General features: G+C 34.4%; 1 protein-coding gene across 1 annotated transcript; it reads right to left on the bottom strand.

Annotated features, from left to right (window-relative positions):
- Window positions 1-2,927: 2,927 nt before the first annotated feature.
- Window positions 2,928-4,698, bottom strand: LOC106709140. Its single transcript, XM_045680364.1, has 3 exons — window positions 4,170-4,698; window positions 3,889-4,031; window positions 2,928-3,341 (listed from the first exon to the last, which is right to left on the bottom strand). The coding sequence occupies exons 1-3, from the start codon at window positions 4,696-4,698 to the stop codon at window positions 2,928-2,930; spliced, it is 1,086 nt and encodes a 361-aa protein (XP_045536320.1).
- Window positions 4,699-14,516: the final 9,818 nt, after the last annotated feature.

Genomic DNA, 14,516 nt, shown 5'->3' with positions numbered 1-14,516 from the left:
TGATTTAATAAATGTTATTGGTTATATTTATTTAAAAATAAAATTACATTAATATACGGAGCTATGTGTTTATTTATTTACCAAACTACATTCATATTACAAGTGTACATAAATTAATAAAAGGAAACAAGATAGAATCTAATTAAATATTACGTAGATTAAGAAGAGCAATCATTTGATGTTTCAATTTAAAAATATGTTATTTTTTTGTAGACTATCAGAATTAATTAGAAAAAGAATAAAGAAATTATTTCTTTTTAACACAATAGATTATTTTTAACATAATGGTCCCAAAAGATTCATGTGTAATGAGACATAGAAACATCGTCGCTATCAATAAAGTTTGTCTACACCAGACACGTGGAATGACTACACATCACTTGTCTTGAAAGATAATAAAACAAATGTAACGACACTTGGACGCTCACGTGGCAACATTTCTAGTTGATTTCCCACAGGACCTCCGCTCCCTTCGACCCCCTTCCCCCTAATACTGGCCGCGTAGACTCGTAGCACTTCGTAGCGAAAGTTTCGCAACTAAATAAAATATAAGCATTTATATTGGAACACCTGTACTTAATACATGCTAATTAACAGCCAAAAGGAAAAAAAAAATAAAAAAATAAAAAATTACAATTAAATATTATATACTTAATTTATAGTCTAAGATACTTTAATCGATTGTACTTCAATCCTCTTTTCCAATAAATCAAAGAGTACCCGAGTACATTGCCGATTGAATACAACATGACTGGTCTAGATCAGACAATAGCTAGTCTATCCTAGGTCTCAATAAACTTGGTGCCTAGGTCTTGTAGACGTCGGTTCACGGTGCGTTCTTATGCGATTGTGTTATTGAAAAAGAATGCCGATAGGTACCGATAAAGGACAAACTACACTGGATATAACGATTATAATTTAAACCAGTTTTTATTAATTTGACCATGATTTTTTATATATCATAAGGTGGCAAACTAGCCAGAGGTCACCTGAATCCGCCTAAATAGCGAAGCGACCTCTGCCCATAGATATACGCTATTACAGATGCGTTGCCTACCTTTAACACTATCTGTGCATCCCCTCCTCCGCCAAATCCACTTCCCCTTCCCATCCTTTCTTTATAAAAAAAGGTGGGAAAGGAACACGAACTAAAATATTTAAATACCATCTACTTTTTATTAAGTTTAACCTAAATATCATTAAGTAAACCCGAGATAATATAATTAAAAAAGTAAACAAGTGTTATTTTAGAGAAGTTAACATTCCATTTAAACTAAAAATTAAATATAAAAGTAATAGATATACTGGAATTTAAAACTACCGGATATAACTACTAACCATTTACAGCTAGTGGTACAAATCAACTTTTTTATAACGTAACAATTTAAATAAACAAATTCTTTTAAATAAATATTATTGCTCGGCGAGTGTGTACGCGCCGTTAGCTAGCGAGCCTGTAATTCCGCACAACAATAGTCAGTAATAGCTTTCTTTGTGTTGAAACTCAAACTGCTCGCAAATTTTAATCATGCATTGTATGACTAACGCAATTCAAACTATACGTTTGTTAAGTCTAGTGGGCGATGGTATATTGTGGGAGGTGACCCGTTACAGTACAAGTATTTTTTTATCGAACCTTACAGACTTAACAGCGCATATAATCGATCTCAAACCATTTTATTCGCGCCATTTTTAAGTAAAGTTTTAATTCATTTTTTATACCAGATATTGCCAAACGAGTAAATTGTCACTTGGCATCGTTAAAACAGCGAAGTGACCTCAATAGACTTCTGCGATAAATTGGAAGGAAGCAGATGTTTAACTTTAATGAATTTTTTAGAAAAGATCGGATTGATATGATGACCTGGATTGGGCCTCTGGCACACACAATAATCAGACAAAACTGGGCATTACTTCCACTTGACTCCTCCTCTGTGGGGTCGTTGTATTTTACCCTTCGAGAGGGTCATTCATGGAGCAGCTAATGCAGCCTCTTCTACTGTTAAGGTTGAGTAATATGAAAAATTAAATTTATGCTTTTAATACTCTTTTATATTACCTGTTGCTGGAATATAAACAAGGAACCGAACTCGCAACATGCCACGACATTTATTGCCTTCATTCAAGTTCCTGTTTTGTAAGTTTATAACAAGGAACATTAATAATGTATTAAACTAGTAGTACATATTAGTCACAAGTTACCGAACGTTTTACCTACTCAAACCCTCAATCGTACTGGATTTTATAACGCGCGTTAAAAAAGCGTTCAACTAGAACGAATGCATTACCAAATATATCTGTCCCTACAGCAGCGTATTTAAAACGTGACGTTTTTTGTCACGCTTTATTGCATTTTGAGCACTGGACGAACGGAACAAGATTGATTTTAAAGCGTTCGCTGCTCGAGGCTGCCAACGCCGTGTTATAACGCGGCGTAAAAAAAGCGCCATTAGAATATATATTCATACAAGAATGTGAAGAGGAAAAGTATTTGACGAGGGCAGGGACAAATAGACAAAGGAAATAACCTGTTTCAAATCAGAAGAAGACGATCTCTTCTGATCATTAAATATACACAACAGATCTGCAACCTTTAAATTTGTTGTATACGTCTAATTTACTTCTAGATAATTAATTATAATTATTATAACCCAATTTCGCAATCTCAACTGCATTACAAAACTAATGTACATTTTGCCATATATCTATATACTAGCTTTTACCCGCGACTACGTCCGCGCGGAATAAAAAAAATGCACACAAGATAAAAAAGTTCCTATGTCCGTCTCCTAGTTCTAAGCTACCTCCCCATCAATTTTCAGCTAAATCAGTTAGACCGATCTTGAGTTATAAATAGTGTAACTAACACGACTTTCTTTTATATATATAGAAGATTGGAACACGAACTTTGTTAATATTAAACAGTGTTACAAATATCCCCATTCAACAAAATCATCTATCAAACCTCGAATCCAATTTTTATATCCATCACAAGGATTTATATCCAACTCCGAGAGCGCCCTTTCTCCAAAATGAGCGACATCATCCTCTCTTACGAATTGAAAATAAGACATATAAATGCCTGTCATCAGACCATATTCAAGTCGATCTTTGAAAGTCTGTTCGAATTGTTGCCGAGAAAATACATTTTCAACGTCGATTTTAAAATGTTCCAGAAATTTCTTCAAAGACTCATAGTAGAGACTTTTCAAATGATCCATATATTTCTTTCTAAATTGTCTATCGGTTGCACTAAATATAAAGAATAGAAGATCATTAATTGGACATCCGTAATATATCAGTTGGTAGTCCAAAACTATTACTTCGATTATCTCTCCGTTCTGAAAAAGATAAAGACATAGATTATTTACTTTTAATTTAAAATTACAGCAGCATATATCTTTATTCTATTACTTTAATATAAATACCAAAAGTATATTTAATTATCAGTTGTAAAGTTGTTGATAGAACGATCAACTTTAAAATATCTCATCTATATATAAAAAAGAAAGTCGTGTTAGTTACACTATTTATAACTCAAGAACGACTGAATCGATATGACTGAAAATTGGTGGGCAGGTAGCTTAGAACCAGGAAACGGACATAGGATAATTTTTACCCCGTTTTTTTTTAATTATTTTTTATTCCGCGCGGACGGAGTCGCGGGTAAAAGCTAGTCTATATCTATATATATAAAAGAAAGTCATGGTAGTTACACTATTTATAACTCAAGAACGACTGAATCGATTTGACTGAAAATTGGTGAGCAGGTAGCTTAGAACCAGGAATAGGACATAGGAAAATTTTTACCCCGTTTTCTATTTTTTATTCCGCGCGGACGGAGTCGCGGGTAAAAGCTAGTTTATAATAAAAAGGAAACATACTTACTAGTTTCTTCGCCATAATATTTTGTGGTTTATAATCACCATGACACAATACTTCAATAGGGGAACAATCTAACATATACTCTTGTAAATTACTGTGCATTTTCGGTACTAATTTCTTAACTTTATCTTTCAAAAAATCACTTTCTAAAACATCAATAATTTTACTACACACGTTTGTTATAAAAATATTCCAATCAGCGTCAAATATCATTTGCTGTTTTCTACATTTAATTAATGTTTCATAATATTCCGGAATTCTATTTTCAATAACGAAAGATAAACCGTGAAACTTTGCGAGTTGTTCTACAGTTAATTCTGCTAATTTTAAACTCATGCCGTCATTTCTATTGTAAATTTCAAATCCTTTTCTTGCTAAATTTTCTAATATTATAGCTTTTTCATAACTTTCATTGTATCCTTTAGGTAGATTAAACTTTTCATTATCAGGGACATTTACTTTATTTTGTAAATCAACAATGATATTAGCAAGTTCGTTATAAAAGAATACCTCATTAGAATAAACGTTTTCAATTGAAATAATGCGTATCTTCTTCAATACTTTTGCTTCTTTTATAAACAGATTGGTCTCTTTGTAGCCATCTTTAGTTATTCCGGTAATATCAACTTCATATAATGTTCCCAAAAAGTTACCACCTTTGGATGAAATTATTCGTTTACTAATTTGACATCTATCGTAACCTTCTTTCTTGATAATCCTTATAATTGCTTCTTTTAGATCGTTTGAAAAATCACTAAGAGATATAAAATTATTACACGATTTATTGGAATCGTTAATAGTATGTATAGACATTTTCACACGTAAAACAAACAGTAATATAGAAATACAACTCAGTTACAAATAAGACGTTAAAATAAACTAACTATGTGAGGTAATGGGTAAGTTATTTTATAAAAGGTTTCAAGATTTATCAGATAAGAGCATAATAATAACATCCTTTAGCAAACTATGCATTATCACTTGATTTATTGACTATCTATATGAATATGCTGTTGAAATGCAAAATCTACAGTACGTATGTACATATGTACAGACGCCTTCGTTCGCAATGTTCCACATACAGAAAAAATGTACTTCACCTTCGCATCAACCCTCCTTACAAATAATCTATTACCTTAATCAAATCTAGACTAGATCAAAAACAGTATTTATAGCACGTTTATACCCTTGATATATTTTATGGCCTTTATCAATTTATGTACAAGTCATTCAAATGTAGAACACCGCAAACTACTTTGACTGTACTTAGCATTTTCTATACAACTAATTATCTTATACTAATACATGAGGTTGCAAATGTATGTTTGTTTAAATGCAAACACATCTCAGAATTATGCAGACTCATCTTCCCTACACATCTACGGAAATGTACTGCGACAATTTCATATCAAAATATCAATATTTAAGCTCAGAAAATTTATGATTTTCATTAAGATAACGAGCATGATCAACTAAACCAGAACCTTCTGAATTACATACAATCAAAAATAAATAGCGAAATAGGTTCGTTTGAAACAAATTATTTCTTTTTTTTTATATCATAAGGTAGAAAACGAGCAAACGGGCAACCTAAATGCGCCGCAATAGCGAGGCGACCGTTGCCCATAGTCATCCGCAAAAACAGATGCGTTGCCTACCTTTAATCTCCTACCAACGTAGAAGGGACGCACAGAAAGAGGAAATTCGTCCCACTTCCGCCTTCGGCCTAATTTTAGTCCTCTTTCCCTTCCCATCCTTCCCTAATAAGAGAAGGGTGGGAAGGGAAAGAGGACTAAAATTAGGCATCCGGTACCACACTCATCAGACGAAACACGGAATTGCTTCCAATTTACGCCTGTAATATGTAATTTGATTTTTTTTTAATAAAATAGAGCTGTAATATACAAATTAAACAATATATTTATCTCCAGAGATCCGGATAAGAACTTCATTGTTATTTCCCATTAAGAAACGCAATAATGAGTTGAAAAAAATCCTAAAATCTATTAAGCAAAGAAATGAACCGTTGTTGGGTTTAGAAGATGCCGACTAATACGTCATTAGGGCTCACTAGTATTATCCTAACGTTTTTTCTTCCACTAAATGCTTTCTTATCACTAGGGTTGCCACATTAAAGTAAGTGTTACGCCTTTTTAAAATATGTACATATGTATTTTTAGTAATAAATCATACACAAAATTATCTTTTTTTAAATTTAAAGCTTAACCTCTGACACATAAAATAATAACACACAGAAGTTTTACCCAACAACGGAATTTGTTCACTGGCAACCCTGAAAAATATACCCAAGGGACATTATCGGCTTGCTAATTCGGTTCGTGATTTATACAACCGGATCGATTGGCGCGGGATTAGCAAGTCGCGGATTACCCGCCTCCAAGCACCCCGGGGACTCCAGGACTCCGAGCATTTGTACCAAGTAAATAGCATCTCAATCCCGGCCGTTCGGCCATTTTCATTTTAACCATTATTACTCTATTGAGAATTGTTATTTTGAATCCGTTAAAGATTTACAATGTCTGAAGAAAAGGAACGCCTTTGTTCTTTATTTGAATTTATGTTTTTTTTGTGTTAATGGCTTTAATTGTTTGAATGATGAAAGATGATGTTTATTTATAAGTTCTAACACTTTAAAGTATAAAAACTTGGTATATCCCCCGACTCCGCCCGCTCGGAATTAAAAAAAATACTTAATAAGGGGCCTATGTGTTCTTCCAGACTATGTTCAACATCTGTGCCAAATTTAATCAAGACGTTCCGGAGATACCTTCAAACAAACATCTATCCATCCATCTTAACATTGCCATTTATAATATTAGAATGATTAGCTTGTAAACATGCAGTACAAAAAGCTTGAAGTCCGAACTAAAACAAGCAATATCTTAGAAGACATTAGACAGGAATACGTGCAATTACAACGTAATTGTTAGTTATTACGCTCGATTAGTTGCCAGTAATGCGAAACAACTTGTAGTTACAGTTTTAGTCACAGTGTAAAGAACATATAGAGATTACAATGTCTTAACAAAACCTTTATAATTTTCTCATGCAATAAAAGAAAAATAAGTGAAAATTCGCGACATACTCACGTTGCAAAAATTAACAAAACAATTATTACTTGTATAATATTACTCGTAGTACTAGTACTTAGTAGTACGAATTAGTATTCGTACTACAAAGGTTTTTATCTTACTATTATAAATGCAGATGTTTAGATGGATGGATGTATTGACGTTTGGTACAAGATATCTCCCGAACGGCTACATGCATCTCTATGAAATTTGGTAAAGATGTAGAACACAGACTGTAGAAACACATTGGCTTCTAATTTAGTTTTTTTTAATTCAGCGGAGACGGAGTCGCGGGCGGTAACTAATATTATAAGTTATCGATGGTGACTTAATATGCCACTCTATCTTTAAATAATCTATGCATAGAGTAATAGAGTAATTAACAAAACGCATATTTGTACTGCTACTAGTACTGCCCGGCCGAGTGCAAATATAATTAATTAAACAACTCTATGGAGTATCGTAATCTTTCACATGAAACTCTAGAACTTAAGACATTTAATATGTACAAACTTATTGACGTGTTATACTTAGTGGTTTGAGTGCCGTTATTTGGCAAAGAATTAAGGTTGAAAGGTACCACTACAAAGGACAATTTTCTATACACTTTCTCTAATAAAAATAATTACTAGACGAACTATATAAGATGCGAGGCTCTTTAGATTTGGTGCTCTACAGTTAATCAATTCTTTTGTCAATATTAGCTATATTTCTTTGTCATACAAAAATAGAGCATCAAAAGATTCAAGTATCTTTGGTAGGATTCTGTCTAGTTTGTATTGTTCAGGACAAATAGTTACATATAACAGTCGCTTTGTGGATATTGCGGTTCAGATGATGCTGTATGAGGATGGTTGTTAAGAAATTGAAGAAATCACTGTAGTTTCTTTCCTACTGAAGTATTTACCTACTCCATATTGGTTTTAAGATTAAATACTTATAACTTATATTCTTAATAACTTATTTACACAAATATAAATAGAAAACATGTTAGTTTATATAACGTACGTTGTTATAGAAATAGTATAGCGTCAGTGGCTCAAGGGTTACTCACTTGACTCGTAATATACAGGTCCTAGGTTGGAATCCCACCATGTACCAATGTGTTTTACGATATTAAATTTTTCATATGTACGTTTATCTACAGATACAGAATTATATGCAACCTGCACATATCTGCGAAGACATTCAAGGATATTTGTGAAGTCACCCAAGCTGCACTGGACCAGCATGGTTGACTATGGCCTAGTCACCTCTAACTTAGAATAGGTTCAGAGACTCTCAGTGGGGACGTATAGTGAGCTTGATGATGATAATGAAGTTGTTACAAAGGTGATTTCAATAAAATGTATAATTTAATACAAAAAAACCTTCTGTAAATTTGTTTACCATATACGTAGCGTATCTGCCGTAAGTGTACAAAAAAATATTTTAAGTCGTAACCTCAAAGAGATAAGTCTTGTTGTAAATTGTGAAACATTTACAAAGTGGAAATGCGTAATAAGGAAAGCGGTACTCGTGTATGTATCTGGCCGAAATCAACGGAGCGTTCAAACGAAGCCGCGCAAACGAGGTACACATTTTTCACTCCCTTCCCCTGCTCGTCACCTTTGGGGGTGCGACTTGATTAAAAAAACACGGCTCTATATTTCGCATGAGATATTTATTGGATATTTTAGCAGGATTGCAGGAAACTAAGATTGATTCCAATGAACTTTAAAAATAGATAAGCCCGAATATACCTACCAAATAGAAATAACAAAACACCACACTCTAAAATCGGAAGCCTAAAAGTTAACTAGACTTGTTGTAGTACAGAGTAAGGGTTTAGTAGAGACTATGGAAAAAATACTATCAGGGATGTGGTATGTTTTAAATTTAATAAAAATAATATCAGTATTTGATCCCGTGAGTTCTGTACTCCCTCACTAATCGCGTCTCAACATCGGTTGCCCGAAATCAAAACAAGATTTCCATCGAATAAATATTATGAGACGCGGAGTTTGCTCACATCGCATCCACGCTAAAAGGTTTTCGAGGACTCTTTAGACTTAACGTATGAATATAATTTGGTTCCATAAAGTACTTTTTGATTTATTATTAAATATCAATAAAAATATACCAAATACAAATGTAAAATTGTTGTTAGTTCTTTTATCGTAGTTGCTAAAAATCTTTCACAACTTTTCGCATTATAACCTTAGCAGCTTTTTTTGTTTTTTTATATATTACAAGATGGCAAACAAACAAAAGGGTGGGAAGGGAAAGAGGACTAAAATTAGGCCTCCGGTACCACACTCATCAGACTGTACGCGGAATTACTTCCACTTCACGTCTGTCTTCTGTTTGGTCGTGGTATTTCACCGGGCGAGCGGGCCAATTAAAGCAGCTAAATTGTTTGCTGGAACGAACCAAACTCATTTTCATATCGAAATTAGGTTCGCTTTAGTTCCAGATGTCTTGCGCGGCGATGTGCTACACACCCAAGTGTATAACGAGAAACACAATAAAGTCTTAAAGGTAAAAACATAAAAATATAACATTTATAAAAACCCCACAAACATACACAAGGGACTCGATGCCTTATAGCGGTTATTTTAACGGTTTCACAGACATAAATTCCTCGTCTTCCTGATAATATACCGGAAAATGTTTGAGGTCGGGAAACTGACCAGAATTCCCAACGAATCCCGCGATCCCAATTTAGTTAACTACTTCATTGTTAGTAGTTTAAGTATCTCGCTTATATCAACTTGAACTGGTCATATAGTTTCACCATAAGTTTTAGATTAACAAAAACATCTCTATTTCTCAAATAAAATGCGAGAGATGACAACATGCTTTTGTCACGCCTTACAGCGTTACAAATGCACGTTTTTGTTACTTAAATTAATAAGAAATGTAAAATTAAATTTTATATTTTTTATATAACATCACCGAAACAATTACATTAAGTACACTAACCGTGACTAAATATTATAGATCAAGATGTACACTTTCTATGACTGATAGACACAAAAGTGACAGTAATTAATGACGCAATACGACGATCCGCCACACTGGCGCAGGTGACAGGTGACAGCTGACGTCAATGACAGATGATGCTACAGATTATTAATTACATAATTTAATAGATAATAGCTCGTTAACCAATCTACTTTCTTATAAGGCTTTATACATAAAAGTTGAAGTCCTAAATTTCTTTATGCATTAATGTTTAACCTAACTTAATGATTTCTTTTGTCTAATATGTGAAAATATTATTACATTTCGAAACATTACAAAATACACACGCAGAATCATTAAGTGATCACTAAGACAGACAAGTGTAGATTTAGTATTAGAAACGTAACGTCAAGTAAGTAACCAAATTACTGTTTAGCAGTATATTCAGTATTATTCGTTGCTTTTTAACACGTTAACTGCGGATTGAGGCAGAACAGGCCCAAAGCGTGACTTCTCGCTGGTGCGGCAGTCAAAATCGGGTTGTTTCGCTCTGTGCGGGAGGCTACTAGATCAGTATTTCTATGAGTACGACAGAGTCAAATATATAGAAATGTTTCTCTTGCGATATCTAGCCCAATGTCGTAATTAGATAAAAATGAGGTCCTACAGGCCCCAAACGCACTGAAAATAAATTAATTACGCCTAGTGCGGATTGAGGTCAAATCTATCTCAAAATTTGTAGGCCTCATGGCCGCACTGCACGAAGCGCGGGCGGCGCGGGCGCCGCGCATCCTAGCTTAGTGTTGTGGAAAGTTTCGATAACGTTTCGAGTTTCGAGGACGTTTTGGCAGGATTTATTAAAGATTGAGCGTAGAACTTTATTTTAAAATCCTTAACGTTTTAAACCAATAATACCAAATAAGTCAGATGAAGTACTCATCTGACTTATTTGAAAATGTTTATTGGAGTTATGAGAAACTATGTTGACCTCGGTAAAAATTTTACTTATACCATACAAAACCTAAATTACTGCAACTTTGAATTTTAAGGGGGTGGCCTGTATCTATGATGAACCAAAAGTGCATAAATCGGACACAGAATGTATTTACGAGCCAGAAACACAACACTAATAGCCAAGCTACTATTAACTAATTCTACTTAAATAGCACGATTAATACGTCTTATACTTAATATAATATTCGCACGCACGCACATTCACCACTAACAATACTCAATTATCATCATTATTTTGTTTTGCACATGGGTGTTGCCTTAAAATGTGTGCTCAGTTGTGGATTATTCTTCACTGTTATTTTAAGCAAGTCACAGTTCCATTCGAAGTTTAGTCCATAGTGGCAATTTTTACCATTGTGTGCTGATCATCGTTTTTGTACAGAGAACGTTGAATGTTTTTGCTGATTATTCGCTGAGACGAGAGCAAAAGCTTGCTCTCGTCACACCATGACTAAAATCCAATATTTCAATAACAAAATCCCCTTTGCAATTTTGCCCTTTTTTAAGTGTGGATTGTTTTGCTAATGCTGCAGCATGGGACTTGATGTACCTATTACTCATATATTTTAATGTTATATTTATATTTCTGGTTTACAATTCCAGATTCCTTAATAGTAGGAAGTCTTATCTTCTTTTGGAAAGTTCGAGTTGTTTCTTCGGTGGCCACGGCTGCTATACTGAAATTAGTAACACTAGGTACATACATACATACACACAGACCCACACTCTCACATATGTACTACGCGGTAACGTAAACGCAAACAAGACATATATTAGTATGTTATGCTACTAGGTAGCAAAGTTGATTATTGCGTGCGAGGTGGCATTGTTCAAAGGCGACCTCTACAAGAAAACCGAGCGACCAACAATCATCATGCTCCCTCATACGATGTTTTTCAACACACTTGTGAGTAAAAAAAAAGAAGTAAACGCAAAAACACTTACGAAATCCAAAATAAACAACAAAACTCAAATTAAAAAAAAGGAAATTTCCTTTCCTTTCAGGTATAGTAAAATAACTACGCGCTAGGGCATAATTTGTACCATATATGCCTAAAATCGATGAACGGATAAGTACACGCACAGACAAAGCCACGCACACACACACACAAACACACACGCAGACACACGCGCACGCACAAACACACACACACACACACACACACACACGCACGCACACACACACACAAGAGATCTAAAATATATATTTTATTTCAAGATTTCCTATCGGCAGATGTGCTGATAATTTGTTCCAAAGAGGTGGTCAAAGAAAGCGCTGCGTAGGTTGCTACGAAAAATTAAGATTGACATTGAATGGCACGCAAGCTGCTAAGAAAACTAAAAACATTGTGACTTTTTGTGTCCAGTGTGACAAATCTTTTTGTTTACCATGTTTTAATGAAAAACATTTTCAGTGATTAATACTCAATAAACATTTATCGTAACTACAACTCTCTTTTAATCCCATCACTAGTCGAGGCATTAATTGACCTTCCTTTCAGTGCGATTTGAGGCAGAACCGATGACAAATTTTTAATTTTACTTTATTCATTAACGAAACGTCCTAACTCCAGGCGAAGCTAGATTCATATTATGCACATATTTAAGTTCATAAGAGTGAAGTTTCAAGCAAATATCGTCTAATTTGGAATTTTTAAAAATGTTTTTCGAAAACATAATTTTGTGAGGCAGGAGAGGCCTCAATAGCACTGGAAAAAAGTTCAACTTTGCCACGAACAGACCTCAAACGCACTGGCTGAAAGTTCCGCCAAAATGGCCTCGCAGCTAACGTGTTAATCACACAAGTCAACGGAACATATTGTTAACTTATGTCACACTAATTTATTTTTAAAGATGCCCAGACACTGCAGTTGCATAATAGCGTGTGGTGAGACCTTAATTGAATATAGTATGGCAACATTAATGGCGCTGCCGTCGCTCAGCGGCACGTGTCGCCTGATTGATCAGCGCTAATGTGTTGCCAGCAACAGCCTATATATAGACTATGTTATATTTATTGTCGTATCATTAAGATATTACGTAGACAAATTAGATAACCATTAACTTCCTCAATCCTTAATTTAATTGAAGTTTTGATTGAATATAAACAGGAGGTACAATTTTAGAAACATAAAACTATGGAGTCGTCCGACTTTCCTCTACTCTATGTTAAATAAATAATTAAACTCATTTCTCGTGTTTACATTCATGTGACATGAAAAGTATTTATTATTCAGCATGATAACATATCATTATAATAGTCGCGTGCCCCGTGAACGATGCAACGGAACAATAAATTTTCTAAAGAGAAACTCCAACTTTACGGCGTACGTACCTCCTATTGTTTTCCCGCGTCTTTTGTCATTTAGATGACCGGCTTCATACGACCCCTGGTGTCATACACCCTTCCATACTTTCTAAGTATTCCTCATAGTTTGGTATGACAGTAAGGAGGTCAAGCTAGACTGGTTATATGTACGGCCCTTAAGCGCCCTCTACATTGAGCGGGCTAAAGAGGACGTTTGTGAAGGAACGCTGGGGAGATTTTCGAGATATTTCCGATAAATTCCTAGGCTTTGTTAGTTAATTTTTAGTAAGGGATAGTTAGTTGAGCTAAGCAACGTCTTAAGGAAAGGACTTGCGCCAAGGACTGCGTAAGTGTGGTACCATTTTGCTTACGAAATAATAAAAGGTAAGTAAGTGAAGAGATTTTATAATCTACATCAAGATTTAGTCCCGCTATCGTACAACAAATCTTACTAATATTATAAATGCGAATGTTTGGATGGATGGACGTTTGTTTGAAGGTATCTCCGGAACGGCTCAACGGATCTTGATGAAATTTGGCATAAATGTAGAGCATAGTCCGAGAGAACACACAGGCTTCTTAGTAAGTTTTTTTTTTTTTAATTCCGCGAGTACGGAGTCGCGGGCAACAGCTACTTCTCTATAGTTACAAGTCAAAGTCTGCTGTAACAAATCTTCGACTTACCGATCTTGAACAGAATTAAAAAAAACTAATGCCATAATTTACGACTGTTTTACAGAATAGGGTGATTAGATTTATGACATATGACACGCAAACAAGCGATCAACAATTCATTAACTAATTTATGAAACAAATGAATAAATTAAAACGACACATTTGGGTGTGTTCTGTATTTTTACTACAACTAAATGGTTAAATTGGGAAATAAGCGAAGAAAAATGTTGATAAATCAAAAACTAAAGGAGCACAACGTAAAGACTTTTCACCTGAAATTTGACAGATAATTTGAGTAGATCATTTGTTACTAGAAATTTGGAGCAAATCTTACAAATATAATAAATGCTAAAGTTTATAAAGATGGATGGATGTTTGTTTGAAGGTATCTCCGGAACAGCTCCGCGGATCTTAATAAAATTAGGCACAGATGTAGAACATAGTCTGAACGAACACATATGCTAATTATTTTTTTAATTCAGACGGAGGCGCGGGCGACAGCTAGTAATTGTAATTCACAAAGATAAGGATTAGTTGAGAACCTTTTCAACGTTAGTGGATGTATCAAAACATTGCGAAGTAACGCAAAAGGTATT

This window comes from Papilio machaon, chromosome 12 (genome assembly GCF_912999745.1).
Source record: "Papilio machaon chromosome 12, ilPapMach1.1, whole genome shotgun sequence".
NCBI classification, from domain to species: Eukaryota; Metazoa; Arthropoda; class Insecta; order Lepidoptera; family Papilionidae; genus Papilio; species Papilio machaon.
Note: the sequence above shows the minus strand (reverse complement) of the source record. Positions and strands in the feature narration are given on the sequence as shown.